General features: G+C 54.3%; 3 protein-coding genes across 3 annotated transcripts; all 3 read left to right on the top strand.

Annotated features, from left to right (window-relative positions):
• Window positions 1–1579: 1579 nt before the first annotated feature.
• LOC137905444 (ectonucleotide pyrophosphatase/phosphodiesterase family member 7-like) lies at window positions 1580–4861 on the top strand. The gene is made up of 6 exons (XM_068749687.1): window positions 1580–1814; window positions 1884–2029; window positions 2623–3252; window positions 3921–4155; window positions 4387–4507; window positions 4783–4861. The coding sequence occupies exons 1-6, from the start codon at window positions 1580–1582 to the stop codon at window positions 4859–4861; spliced, it is 1446 nt and encodes a 481-aa protein (XP_068605788.1).
• A 962-nt stretch (window positions 4862–5823) lies between these two features.
• cbx2 (chromobox homolog 2 (Drosophila Pc class)) lies at window positions 5824–9615 on the top strand. The gene is made up of 5 exons (XM_068749686.1): window positions 5824–5895; window positions 5974–6017; window positions 8247–8312; window positions 8399–8468; window positions 8554–9615. Exons 1-5 carry the CDS (start codon window positions 5824–5826, stop codon window positions 9613–9615), a joined length of 1314 nt encoding a protein of 437 aa, XP_068605787.1.
• A 4827-nt stretch (window positions 9616–14442) lies between these two features.
• On the top strand, window positions 14443–14771 carry LOC137905350 (small integral membrane protein 36-like). The gene has a single exon (XM_068749578.1). It carries the CDS (start codon window positions 14443–14445, stop codon window positions 14728–14730), a length of 288 nt encoding a protein of 95 aa, XP_068605679.1. The 3' UTR covers window positions 14731–14771.
• Window positions 14772–15050: the final 279 nt, after the last annotated feature.

Here is a 15050-nt window from a genome sequence, read left to right as displayed (position 1 = left end):
GGGGAGGGATTAGCTCCTTTTGCATTCACATTGTGCTCAGCAGGCGCCTGGGGGCGATAACCCTGAGAATCCGTATTAGGTGGGCCAAAGTCACCATTAATATAGAGCAGCGGGCCGTACTATAACCTTACACTTCCCGTCCCTGGGGGGTCCTGAACGGAGAAAGAAACGGTACTTTACAACAATCACCGGGGGGGGGCTTTCCAAAGTGACCTCTGACCAAAGTCAATCGCTTCGCTTTCTGTGTTCAGGTGTTTTTATCCGTTTACTGTTGCTGCTCCATCTCTCCATCATCTCCAGCCGCTCTGGGGTCCGGATCGGGTCACGTCCGAGAAGCCGCCGTTCCTCCGCCAGATACAACTACAGCTGAAACATGGGAGGAGGAGGCGGCTTCAGCAGACACAACTCCGCCCAACACGGGGCCAGGAGTCACCTGGGAGGATCCCCGAGAACCTCATTCAGACTCGTCCCTCAAATACGCTACAGACACCCGCTAGCACCAGCATGCTAGCACCAGCATGCTAGCACCAGCATGCTAGCACCGGCTGAGAAAGCGGGGCCGGGGTAACCCAGAGAGGGGGACCTGTACAAGGTCAAAAGGAGAGCTGGGGGGGCCAAAAGGAGAGCAGGGGGCCAAAAGGAGAGCAGGGGGCCAGATGCTGAGAGAAAACAGTTCTGTTTCTATTTGATCGATTAATCACCGATCGGAGGGATGTCAGGCTTGTGTTTGATTCTCTCGTTATCGCTCCAGACCGATCAATACATTCTGCTCACTGTTCATTATTGATCAGTCCAACCGAAAGTCACAAACACAAAAACGTGAGTGAGAAGCTCCAGTTTGAAAGATGACAGGCAGATCAAACTGATCGGTATTGATCGGGACTTCCTGTCGCTGCTTCATGAGAAAGGAGCAGCGGTCAGCGCTGGACGTTTCATTAAGGCCAGGCCGCCTTTGGCGCCCGTTTGGATCTTTGATTTCTGTCACGCTGTCATTGGTTGAACTCTGACCAGCCCTCGGGGGGGGGGGGGGGGGGGGCAGCGCCAGCCGACTGCTGCATGTAATCGGGAACGCCCCGCCTCCAACAGCAGCTCCTTTAAAGGAGCCAGAAATCAGTCACCTGACCTTCTGCCAACAGGTGAGCTAACCGCTGATGAACTGTCCCTTTAAGTGTCCTGAAGACATGCATTCCATTTCCTGATGAAAGCCCCCCCCCCTTAAATGCATCTGGGATGCAGACGCCTTTAAGGGGGGGGGGGGCCCAGAGGCACGGATAACGTTCGCCGCCCCTCGGTTGAGCGTGCGAGCCGACGGTGGACGACCACCGTGTGGCGTTAACACAAGCAGCTAATGAATATTAATGAGGTAAATCAAAGCTGATGAACGATTCCTTTGAACCTCTGAATAAAGAGCAGGTCGAAGCTTTAGCTCGAGCCTGATGGACGCTGATCTGAGCGGAAACACTGAGGAGGAGTCGTCCTTTCCTGCCGGGTCTGTCCAATCGATGAGATAAGATAAGTGGCTGGACCTTTGCTCGGAGGCTCGAGGTGAGTCAGATCCGGTCTGCCGAGCTCCTGCGACATGTTGTGGACCGCCAGCCTCTGGCTCCTCTGGGCCGCCGCTGTCCTCGCCGCTCCGGCAACCCAACGCAAGCAGAAGGTGCTGCTGATCTCCTTCGACGGTTTCCGGTGGGACTACGACCGCGGCGTGGACACGCCGAACATGGACCAGATGGCCGAGGATGGCGTCAAAGCGCTGTACGTCACGCCGCCGTTCCTCAGCGTCACCAGCCCGTCGCACTTCACCCTGGTTACAGGTAAAGAGATCAACCTCGCCACTCGAGCGCGTCCCGCTGAGCGAGGACTGACGGGGACGTCTCCTGCAGGCCGCTACGTCGAGAACCACGGGGTCGTCCACAACATGTGGTTCGACACCACCAGCGGCCAGAAGAAGCCGTACTACGCCACCCTGTTTGTGGACGAGTGGTGGGACAACTGGACCCTGCCCCTCTGGATCACGGCGCAGAGACAGGTCTGAGCCGCCGACCGGAAACCTTTCAGGTAGACCGGTGCTGCTGCGCGCAGGAAGCTGCACGCAGGAAGCTGCTGCTGCACGCAGGAAGCTGCACGCAGGAAGCTGCACGCAGGAAGCTGCTGCTGCGCGCAGGAAGCTGTACGCAGGAAGCTGCACGCAGGAAGCTGCACGCAGGAAGCTGCTGCTGCACGCAGGAAGCTGCACGCAGGAAGCTGCACACAGGAAGCTGCACACAGGAAGCTGCTGCTGCACGCAGGAAGCTGCTGCTGCACGCAGGAAGCTGCTGCTGCACGCAGGAAGCTGCTGCTGCGCGCAGGAAGCTGCACACAGGAAGCTGCACACAGGAAGCTGCTGCTGCACGCAGGAAGCTGCTGCTGCGCGCAGGAAGCTGCACACAGGAAGCTGCACACAGGAAGCTGCTGCTGCACGCAGGAAGCTGCTGCTGCACGCAGGAAGCTGCTGCTGCACGCAGGAAGCTGCTGCTGCACACAGGAAGCTGCTGCTGCACGCAGGAAGCTGCACGCAGGAAGCTGCTGCTGCACGCCATCCTGGTTTCTGCGTGAAGTCATTCTAAACATTTTCTTTTCCAGGGCTTAAAGGCCGGCACGCTTCACTTTCCTGGCTCACCTGCCCGATACCAGGGCGAGGTTCCTGTGAAGCAGGAAGTGGAGCCACCAGTTTACGACTATGGCGACGAGACCGCTTGGCAAAAGAACTCCGACAAAGTGATGGGCTGGTTCAGGGACGAGGATCTGGACTTTGTCTCGTTGTACTTTGGGGAGCCAGACGGCACCGGGCACCTATACGGTCCCGACTCCCCACAGGTTCGTGAGATGGTCAAGCAAGTGGACCGAACCATCGGCTACATCCGACACTCAGCCGGACGGCACGGGCTGACCGACCACCTGAACATCATCATCACGGCCGACCACGGCATGACCACGATACACAGAAACGACGCGGTCCAAGAGATCACCCTGTCCGAGATCCCCGGCTTCTCCTTCAGAGACCTGTCCTTCCACCTGGTGGACTACGGTCCATCCGGGATGCTGCTGCCCAAGCCAGGGAAGCTGGACCAGGTCTACGAGGCCCTGAAGGGGGCCCATCCACATCTCAACGTGTTCAAGAAGGAGGAGATGCCAGAGCGCTTGCACTACTCCAAGAACGAGCGCATCCTGCCCATCGTCCTGTTCGCAGACCCTGGATACCTGATCAATGGGGTGCGTTATCGGCCAGCCCGACCCTTCCGGGTTCAGGTATCCAGAACCGACCGCTTAGTCAGGCTGAGGATCAGAACTTCAAGGTACTGACCAAGATAATCCAGTACAAAGTGCAGTAATAGCTCGACATACCAGTATAACCCGTCACTGGACCGAGCTCGTATGCGGAGGTATTACTGGTTCGGTTTGAGCCAATCACAGACAAGGACAGCTGGAGTAAACGCCAGCGCTTACTTAGTAACAGATTATGACCCATATCTAATCTCTGGTTCAATCTGATCTCTCCTACAGCCCCCCCCCCCCCCGCCCCCGAACAATCTCGAAGTGGTGAAACTGGCTTCTCTCCACGATGACCATAAAGTTCCTCGGTTAAAGTTAAAGGTCCTCCGGATAGTCCGGGTCCGTCCGGTCTGAGCAGCACCAGGACCGGTTAGGGTTCGTGGGTTCAGTAAAGTCTGCTGTGATTGGTCATGCTGGACTCGGCGCTCTCTCCCAAACTTGATTTCAGAGACGATAAAGATAAAAGATAAAAGCATGAATGATGTTTCATCACGTGCACTCTGAGTGTTTAGGGCTGCAGAAACAGGGTCCGGTTCTGGTGGGGGGCTGGTCAACACCCCCCCCTGCTGGCTGATTCAGAGAAGCGGCTGCTCTGCCTCTCTTTGCAGTTCGTTCCGGTCCAGTTCAACAAGGGGGAGCACGGCTTCGACAACAACGAGCTGGACATGAAGGCCTTCTTCAGGGCCGTGGGGCCCGCCTTCCACAAGAACCTGGAGGTGGGGCCGTTTGAGTCGGTGAACATCTACGCCCTGATGTGTCACATCCTGGGCATCACGCCGGAGAGCAACGACGGCCACTTGAACGCCACCAAACACATGCTGGCCACCGGCGCCACCACCTGGGGTGAGTTGGGTCAGACCAGCCAGGGCCTCCTTGCAGGTTCTACTGCAAGAATTCATAACATTACAAGCTGCAAAGTAAACATGAATCCGGAACCATGCCTCTGCTGGGGGGGGGGGGGGGGCAGCACGTCCAGCAGCAGAGACGTGTCTCCAGAGAGTCCATCTGGAGACACCAAATAAACCCAGAACAGGTTCCGTCTGACGGGACACTTGCTGTCCCCTCGGCTTTCAGGTGGCCGTGTGGACGATGTCCACCACGTCTTCATCGGACTGGCTGCAGCAGCCGGAGTTCTGGTGGTACTCTTTATAGCGCTGACGGCAAAGAGCTTACTCAAGAACAAACGCAACGGAAGGTCATTGATTTCATATCATACGCACACAAACTGACTCGTGTCATGAAATAAAACTCAGTTGTGTTTCACCTGAACAGCTACAGTTTGTCTCATTTATTGATTTTTCTGTTTCAGATCAAGAAGACCAACCTATCCTCCAGAAGATGAAAACAGAAATCAATCATTGGGTGAAATCTAATCAACCAGCCTCATCTGGTTCAGATTGATTAGCACGTTTTCACGTGATTAAATGTCTTAACGTGACTCGATGAATCCTCTTTATTACGTCCGCAAAGGAGCTTCCGTTTCTGCCAGCAGGACTTCAGAAGAGCTGCTGGCTGGATCTGGATTAATCTGGAGACGGTCCTGGTCTAATTTAATCCATAAAATTCTGAGAGCGATCCAGATCCCCGCCTGGATACTAAAACATCTGGATTTCCCCATTTACTTATAATGGAGGCTTCACATCTCATAAAATCTGCATTAAATTCACTCCCCAGAAATCCCAGTCATAGAGGGGTCCGATAGGAACCATCATGTCCCCTGGTTCTGATCCAGAAGAACAAACATTACATTTCAACATTAAAACCATTTATTCTGATTCACTGCCTTTTCCTGGTTCAAGAACAATCTCGAACCTTTTCATGATGATCCGTGACACGTTTCAAACAACATTTCGTAACGAGTTGAGAAGAAATTGGTTTAATTTGACGACGATGAGCTTCTACACCGACTCCTCCCGTCAGGACGGTGGCCGGTAAGGGTCTCGCTCAGCGTAAATGTGTCCGCGCGCTAGCTAGCATGCTAACAGAATGGCCCGAGACATAAGGACGGTGGCCGGTAAGGGTCTCGCTCAGCGTAAATGTGTCCGCGCGCTAGCTAGCATGCTAACAGAATGGCCCGAGACATCAGGACGGTGGCCGGTAAGGGTCTCGCTCAGCGTAAATGTGTCCGCGCGCTAGCTAGCATGCTAACAGAATGGCCCGAGACATCAGGACGGTGGCCGGTAAGGGTCTCGCTCAGCGTAAATGTGTCCGCGCGCTAGCTAGCATGCTAACAGAATGGCGGCGTCCATTAAAGTGTTGTTTCAACCCGTTCTTATCTCTTATCGGCTCTTTGTTTATCTGAATGAAGTTTACCATCAGTTGTAGCTGAAGCGTCATCAGACCCCGAACAGAAGCCAGCTGTTCGGTCCAATCTCCACAACCACCAGCGCCGGACCCGACGCAGAGAAGACCTTTATTGTGAAGGCGCCGCTGCGAACTTCCGCTCCCGCGCGCGCCCGTTGCGATTGGCTGGACGCGCCCGTCGTCTCCTGATGCGGGACGAAGGCAGACATGGAGGAGCTGAGCGCCGTCGGGGAGCAGGTCTTTGACGCGGAGTGCATCCTGAGCAAGCGGCTGCGGAAGGTCCGGTTCCGAACCCGTCCTGTGTTCGCCTGCCCGGTTCCGGTCGCCGTTTCAATCCTTCTTCTCGGTTTCTTCCAGGGAAAGGCGGAGTTCCTGGTGAAGTGGAGGGGGTGGTCGTCCAAGTAAGCCCCAAACAATGAAAGCGACCACCGCGGGCCGAACCGGCTCCTGGTGGTTCCGGTCCAGCTTCTCTTTTGTTCACTGAGGGAAGCCTTTAGTTTTTATGTGTTCAACTTGAAACCAGTCAGAGGCTGGTTATTATTGATGAATTAACTACCCAGCATGCAGTTCGGCTCGGGCTCCACTTCTGTCTGGCTTTGTTATTACGGCGGGTCCACCGGGCCGAGGCCCGGCTCCGGTAGACCCGCGGCCTTCGGGTGGGGGTTGAAGGCGAGGACAGGGCAGGGACGCAGAGGTCCCACTTTCTGCCCTTTGTTCTGACCCGGCAGGTCTTCACAACCGGTTCTGACCGAATGCAATCGGGCCCGGCCCGAGGATCCGGATCCACACGGATAGTCCTTCATGTCGCTCTTCCTCGCTGTAATTACATTTATAACGCTCTCGTTACCGTTAACGGAATCAGAGTCCCGTTACCGTTAACGGAATCAGAGTCTCGTTACCGTTAACGGAATCAGAGTCTCGTTACCGTTAACGGAATCAGAGTCCCGTTACCGTTAACGGAATCAGAGTCTCGTTACCGTTAACGGAATCGGTCTCGTTACCGTTAACGGAATCAGAGTCCCGTTACCGTTAACGGAATCAGAGTCTCGTTACCGTTAACGGAATCAGAGTCTCGTTACCGTTAACGGAATCAGAGTCTCGTTACCGTTAACGGAATCAGAGTCCCGTTACCGTTAACGGAATCAGAGTCTCGTTACCGTTAACGGAATCGGTCTCGTTACCGTTAACGGAATCGGTCTCGTTACCGTTAACGGAATCAGAGTCCCGTTACCGTTAACGGAATCAGTCTCGTTACCGTTAACGGAATCGGTCTCGTTACCGTTAACGGAATCGGTCTCGTTACCGTTAACGGAATCAGTCTCGTTACCGTTAACGGAATCAGAGTCCAAACGGCTGTTTTCATTCACTCTGGATACTTTTGATCCGTTGGAGCCAAAATATTCCTGTTTTTCATTCAGCTAGCATGCTAGCCTGTTAGCCTGTTGAAGAGCAGGTGTGCTGGAATGAATGCTAGCATGCTAGCCTGTTAGCCTGTTGAAGAGCAGGTGTGCTGGAATGAATGCTAGCATGCTAGCCTGTTAGCCTGTTGAAGAGCAGGTGTGCTGGAATGAATGCTAGCATGCTAGCCTGTTAGCCTGTTGAAGAGCAGGTGTGCTGGAATGAATGCTAGCATGCTAGCCTGTTAGCCTGTTGAAGAGCAGGTGTGCTGAAATGAATGCTAGCATGCTAGCCTGTTAGCCTGTTGAAGAGCAGGTGTGCTGAAATGAATGCTAGCATGCTAGCCTGTTAGCCTGTTGAAGAGCAGGTGTGCTGAAATGAATGCTAGCATGCTAGCCTGTTAGCCTGTTGAAGAGCAGGTGTGCTGAAATGAATGCTAGCATGCTAGCCCAACGTTCACATTTGATATAAATATCGACGGGTTGTTTTCCTGTCCTCCACCACTAGCCCTAAAGTGCTCACCTGTCCCAGGTGATCGTTGTCTTCATCATCTAAACACCTGTCCCCTGTGATTGTTGTCTTCGTCATCTAAACACCTGTCCCAGGTGATCGTTGTCTTCGTCATCTAAACACCTGTCCCCTGTGATCGTTGTCTTCGTCATCTAAACACCTGTCCCCTGTGATCGTTGTCTTCGTCATCTAAACACCTGTCCCCTGTGATCGTTGTCTTCGTCATCTAAACACCTGTCCCCTGTGATCGTTGTCTTCGTCATCTAAACACCTGTCCCCTGTGATCGTTGTCTTCGTCATCTAAACACCTGTCCCAGGTGATCGTTGTCTTCGTCATCTAAACACCTGTCCCAGGTGATCGTTGTCTTCCTCTAAACACCTGTCCCAGGTGCTCGTTGTCTTCATCATCTAAACACCTGTCCCCTGTGATCGTTGTCTTCCTCTAAACACCTGTCCCAGGTGATCGTTGTCTTCCTCTAAACACCTGTCCCCTGTGATCGTTGTCTTCATCTAAACACCTGTCCCAGGTGATCGTTGTCTTCATCTAAACACCTGTCCCCTGTGATCGTTGTCTTCCTCTAAACACCTGTCCCCTGTGATCGTTGTCTTCCTCTAAACACCTGTCCCAGGTGATCGTTGTCTTCCTCTAAACACCTGTCCCCTGTGATCGTTGTCTTCCTCTAAACACCTGTCCCAGGTGCTGATCTTCCTCTGTGTTTCAGACACAACAGCTGGGAGCCACAGGAGAACATCCTGGACCCCCGACTGCTGGCCGCTTTCAACAAGAAGTGAGTCTCCGGTCCGGGTCGTGTCCCGGTCCGACCCGGACCGGAGACTGGACCGGAGACTGGACCTTCTGCTTTGTCTTTTCTAGAGAACAAGAAAAGGAGCTTCTGACGGGAAAGAAAGGGAAGCGGCCCCGAGGACGGCCCAGAAAGATCCTGGTAGGCCCGTCTCCAAGCGGACCGTGCAGAACTGAACTGGACTGGACGGCACAGAACACGATCTAACATCTGCTCTCAAATGCAGGAGGACGTGCCTGAAGTTCCAAAGTCCAGCAGCTCTTCATCTGGGTCATCATCACCTTCGGATTCCTCGTCCTCCTGCTCCTCGTCTTCGTCCTCATCGGACGACGAGGACGAAGACGACCGGGCCAACCCGAGCGTCAGGACGCGAGACCTTCATCCCGTCCCTCAGAAGAAGGCCCAGATCGTCATGGCTAAGCAGGAACCCCCAACGAAACGGACCAAGAAGCTTCTGAGCCCCGAAGGGAAGGAGGTCCAACAGAACAAGGGTTCTGGTAAAGTCCTGAAGACGCCGACGGACGCAGAACTCCCAGGGGCGATCAAGAAGCCGGTCCACCCAGCGAGCTTCACCTTCATGGGGTTCCACCGCAGCTCCGCTAGAGATCCAGTGGGCGGCTCGAACAGAACCTCTGTGACCCAAGGCCGATCGGTCCGACCTGCGTCCCCGTCCCTGAACAAAAGCAGCCAGAGCAGGAACAGCGGGACGGGTCTGGACCCCAAATCAAGAGGACTCTCGGTTCTGAACGCGAGTCTGTCCAAACGTACCCCAAGTCCCCCCAACGGACAAAAGAAGGCCCGGAGCCCTGAGCCGGCCCCGGCGTGGACACCCAGCACCAAAGCAGCGGCGTCCTCGCTGAGCCGGGCCGCTCAGGGTTCTGGCCTTCAGCCACTCAACCTTCAGAACAAACTGTTGCAGCGCAGCGGTGCGCCTGGAAATGGGACGGGCCCAAACGGCGCCGGAAGACCACCAGTTAGAAAGACCCAGCCCGGCACAGAGGGGCTGCAGACCCCCTCAGCGGTCCAGAACCAGCAGGACAGACCGGCCTCCAAAGAGCCCCAGAAAGCCAAAGCTAACGACACCAGCACCGGGGAAGACGAGAGCAGCTCGGGGTCCGACCAGGACTCCACCGGACGGGACTCTGCAGCGGTCCAGAACCAGGACTGGAAGCCGACCCGGAGTCTGATAGAACACGTGTTCGTCACGGACGTCACGGCCAACCTGGTTACGGTGACCGTCAAGGAGTCGCCGACCAGCGTGGGCTTCTTCAGCATCCGGAACTACTGAGCCGGCTCCTCCCCCTTCAGGAACAGACCAATGGCTGCACCCGCAGGCGCCGGAGGACAGCCCCTCCCCTTGTGTTCACCGTCCCGACGGGACCGTGGGTCGGCGCTGAGAGACGCAGGGACCTCTTGGTTCTGTGACGGTAAACGGGCTCTGGGCTTCGGACGGAAGAATGAAGGGACTTGTGTTCCTGGAGGACGGCTGGGACAGACGTTTTGGATCCAGACCAACCGGTACCAGTGGTTCTTTTAGTCTGGGTTTTAAGTGTACGGAATTAGCTACCTCTTTTCCTGACGTTCGCTGCCTCTCTGTTTCTTGTGACGGGTCGGAAAACCTCGTCCTGCCGGGTTATTGTTGTACCTTCTGGACCAGGCCCGGCTGGAGCAGCTTCAGCTCCTTCAGAACCTCCTTTGGCTCGTCCCCGGCGTGCCGATAAAGACGTGGTCCTGACGGAGTTCTGTTCTGGATATTCACCAGAAGCAGAATAATGTGTTTGGGTCCATCACAGACCGTTGGAGCCTTAAAACCACCGCGGGACCGGCTGGGTGTTCGTCTCTGGTTCTGATGGCATCCTGAACACCAGATGTTTTCTGACTTCCAGCTGCTGCAGGCCCGGCTGGTGTAAAGGAGAGGAACAATGGAGGCTCCGGTTTCCGGGCCGGGCCGCAGCTGAACAGAACTTCTGAAGCATCGATAGTGTTATTGCAGGATGTGGGTCGGTTAGCGTAGCGCTCAGCTACCGCTAGCTTCTAAGCATCTATTTATTCCGAGGCCCGGCCTTTCCGGGTCGGACGGCGCCGACGGGCTCTGTATTGTGCCGCCTGTCAAACATCCCAATAAAAGGTTCAGCCTCACGCAGCCAATCAGCTGCCTCGATGGGCCCGGTGGAGCAGCCGGGGGGGGGGGGGGGGGGTATGAGGGGCAGATGATCGCTAATGCCCCGCTTCATCTTAATTCATGCAGCGTAGAAGAAGCTAGTTCTGTTTGTCTGTTGCCATGGATACGGAAAATATGTCAAAGTACTGTCTCCAGGAATGTATAAATTGACAGAACCTTTTGCTGAGTCGTTTTGTATTTCCCATGAGCGTGGTTTGTGTGCCGCGGTGGATCCTGACCCCCTGACCCCCTGACCCTGACCCTAACCCTTTCTGACGTCAGTCTTCAGCTACTCCCCAAATCAGCGGCTTCCTGAAGTCAGACGAAGCCTTTTCTGACCTGAGATCAGCGGCTCGTCCTGATTCCAGGGATTTATTCGTTTACGTTCCGTCAGACACAGAGACGGAGAACGTGCTGATTTATGGACGTTCCCGGGGAGCAGGAATACCACCAATCAGGAATACCACCAATCAGGAATACCACCAATAACGGAGCGAACAGGAATACCACCAATCAGGAATACCACCAATAACGGAGCGAACAGGAATACCACCAATCAGGAATACCACCAATAACGGAGCGAGCAGGAATACCACCAATAACGGAGCGAACAGGAATACCACCAATAACGGAGCGAACAGGAATACCACCAATAACGGAGCGAGCAGGAATACCACCAATCAGGAATACCACCAATAACGGAGCGAACAGGAATACCACCAATAACGGAGCGAACAGGAATACCACCAATAACGGAGCGAACAGGAATACCACCAATAACGGAGCGAGCAGGAATACCACCAATCAGGAATACCACCAATAACGGAGCGAGCAGGAATACCACCAATAACGGAGCGAGCAGGAATACCACCAATCAGGAATACCACCAATAACTGAGCGAAAGAGTGAGAAATACTCAGAAGAAAGAAAAGGAGACGTTCCCCTCTCATCAAAGAGCCTCCTCCGGTTCTGAGAGGCTGGTACAGCTTAATTGGTGCTCATTGATGGACTAAAATCTGCTTTGATCTTTACTATAAGTTTATCAATTCTTCTTGACATAAATGTTCAAAATGGCTGCTTTAAATACTGGTTTAGTTCTGCAAGACTTATTCCAGATGTGGTCGCTACAGGTTCAAACTACATGAAACTATAAAAATAATCGGGTCAGACGACACAGACGATCCACAAGTTTATCAATAAAACCAGAAACGGCCGATCTCGTTCTGCAGGACTTATTTAATCGATACGATCAAACGCTACTCGGGTCTGCACAGCATTAAGCCAGAACACGGCGCCAGAACCCGAATCTCCTAATAGCCGGATCATCCCGAGTATAGGACGGCGTTAGCGGGTCTTAATTTGGCTAACTAGGCGATACGCGGACCGGGATCAACCGGGATCAACCGGGATCAACACGGCGAGCGAGGAAACGTTGACAAACGGCGTTCCACTTCTCGTAATCCTGTCAGGCGGAAGTGATTAACATCCAGTGTTCAATACTAAGGCCTCGCCGTGCCCTGCTTACCGCCCCCCAGTCAGCCCTCAGACCCTGATGTTCCAGAGACCGAAGACCCGGACCCGGACCCGGACCCGGAGTCCAACCCACCCGGACCTTTCCTCGCTCTGCTCCCAGTCCCAGCTTGCAGTCTTTGGCAATCCTTCTGGCCTCACGTCGCACACGTGTGAGTGTGTAGAGACACCCCCCGCCCCCCCCCCATTGGGCTCCGCATGTCTCCTTTCCTTCCTGAAGACACACCCAGTCCTCTCCTACCGGTCCCCCTGCTCACCTGAGCAGTCGTCTTCCGTCCCGCCCTGTCCTGCCTGGATCTAACACGGAAGACGTTTTACGTATCGATGACGTAGAGTAAAGTCCACAACGATGTACTTCCGGACCGAATACGGAAGACGTTTTATTTTGAAATACAGCAGCACCCTGACTTTACTCTCCGTCATCGATACGTAAACGGGTTCCCCCCCGTATTAAGATTAAGACATTATATAATATGCAGATCAATACAGGTTGGTTCAGATATCAGCGTGGCTCCCGAGTGGCTCCTCAGATTGTTCATCGTGTAAAACCGGCTGCTAACGTGAGACATTTACGGCGCTTGTAACGAGTAACGGAGGAAAACGTGCGTCACGGCGCGGGACCGTCGACTGCGCCATAAAAACTAAACGTTAGCATTTTAGGCTACTGCCAGCGGACTCTGTTAGCATGTCCATCTGTCGGCACCTTTCTGTTTGTAGAATTTCAGCTTGGTCCACCTTCCCATCACCATGGCAACACCGCCAACACTGTCATCTGTGATCTTTATTTACTGCACAAGTCCTCGCTCATTTAAAAAACAGAAACATTTTGAAACGTCACCAAATTCCTGATAATAATAATAATAAAGCATTGATTTTATATCGCGCTTTACAGACGCTCTCCATGCTCGGTGAGGTGACGGGGGCCAGGCTGCCCATCCGAGCCATCGGTCCTCCTGACCCCACCGACATTCACTCGCTCACTCATTCATAAATAAATAAAAACATTTCTGCAGGAAATGTGTCTGTAAAACTGGAAAATAAAGCATTTGCCAGCCAAACATTGAATCTGTGCGTAAGTGAATAAAGCGATCGCATGTCCTTCCACACGCATGTCCTTCCACACGCATGTCCTTCCACACGCATGTCCTTCCACACGCATGTCCTTCCACACGCATGTCCTTTCACACGCATGTCCCTCCACACGCATGTCCTTCCACACGCATGTCCCTCCACACGCATGTCCTTCCACACGCATGTCCTTCCACACGCATGTCCCTCCACACGCATGTCCCTCCACACGCATGTCCCTCCACACGCATGTCCTTCCACACGCATGTCCTTCCACACGCATGTCCTTCCACACGCATGTCCCTCCACACGCATGTCCCTCCACACGCATGTCCCTCCACACGCATGTCCCTCCACACGCATGTCCTTTCACACGCATGTCCCTCCACACGCATGTCCTTCCACACGCATGTCCTTCCACACGCATGTCCCTCCACATCCTTTGGGACGGGACGCATGCGTCTCCGACAGCCTTCAACTTTACGCTGTAACTGAAATCAGCCACAGCTGGAGCGAGTTAATCCAGAATTAGGACATAATCCCTCTTCAGCGGCCCTCGTCTCTGGAACCACGCCGTCTCCTTGACTCCATTCGGACTCCATCGGATCTGGATCGATGAGGTCGCCGGCCGGCGTGGAGCTCAGCCTGGCCTGGATCAAACCAAACGAGGATTAGGGTCAGAACATCAGGCGCATTAGAGTCCGTGGGTTCTGGACTTTGTCTCCTTTTGATTGGGTCTCAGCTTGGGAACTTCGGATGGAGACATCTTGTCTTCATCGTCTTCATGCTGGAACCAGAGCGTGAGATTATATGTAATCCCAACACCTAAAACCCCCAGGAGGGAGGGAAGACCCGCCCCAGATAGACAGAACAAAGTGGATGGACTCAAGTTACTTACTCAAGCCGACGCATAAACGCTGCTGGTAATCTGTCCAGATTACATCATCCTAAACGTTTTAGAGATGTCTTTCATCTCCCTGCAGGCGATTAATCTTCTGCTAGCATGTTAGCATTATCCGAGTGCGTGTGTGAGCCAGATGGCCCCCATCAATCCCCACTCACAATCGAGATGAGGACGAGCCCCCCCGACACACACACACACACACACACCGAAGCAGTAATTAACGATGCTGCAGATGACATAACAGACCAGGTGCATCATGGGAGGCTTACGGGTTGTCGAGGCGGCGTCGATGGGGAGCGGCGTGGATTAAAGTATTTTTACCACAAAGCCTCTAATCTCCGGCGCTCCCCTGGAAGAGAGAGGCGAGGGAGGACGGATTGAGGAGGACAGACAGGCTTGTTCGGTAGGAACTCTGAGGCGTCCCTCAGGGCCCCCGGCGTGAAGCAGGCATCATGGGCTTTCTGGAGAACTACCAGGAGATCGACCCCGTCACTTTGAACCTCTGCATCCTCATCGCCAGCTACGTCATCCTGCTCCTGGTCTTCCTGATATCGTGTATCATGTACGACTGCCGGGGCAAAGACCCCACCAAGGAGTACGCCCCCGACCCGCAGCCGAGCCAGTCCCCCATCCGGCTGGTGGTGATGCAGAGCTCCCCGGCCCCGGTGGGGCGGTGGGACGCGGCCCACGTGATCACGAGCCGCCCGGACTTCAGGGAGAAGAAGAGCACCATGGTCTGAGCGAGTCTCCGCCCCTCGGACGCCGGACTCTGTCCCCTCCCTCCATGGGGACGACGCCGGGACCCGACCTGTGGGGGACCGGACGAGCACGGTAAGGGACAGGGAGGGGGGGCATCGGGTCCGATAACGACGGCCGGCTGCCGTAACTCTGACTTATCGCTGGATTCTTCTTCTCTGAGTTAAAGCGCCACAGACAGGCCGGATCAATAATCAATATCAGGTTCTCCAAGAGCTGAAGGGAAATGGATCTCACTATCTGGTGCAATGCAATCAATAATTGATCAGTTTGTGAGGCTGCACTTTGAACTGCTAATAAATAG

Source organism: Brachionichthys hirsutus, chromosome 16 (assembly GCF_040956055.1).
Source record: "Brachionichthys hirsutus isolate HB-005 chromosome 16, CSIRO-AGI_Bhir_v1, whole genome shotgun sequence".
NCBI classification, from domain to species: Eukaryota; Metazoa; Chordata; class Actinopteri; order Lophiiformes; family Brachionichthyidae; genus Brachionichthys; species Brachionichthys hirsutus.
This window is presented reverse-complemented; position numbering and strand designations above follow the sequence as displayed.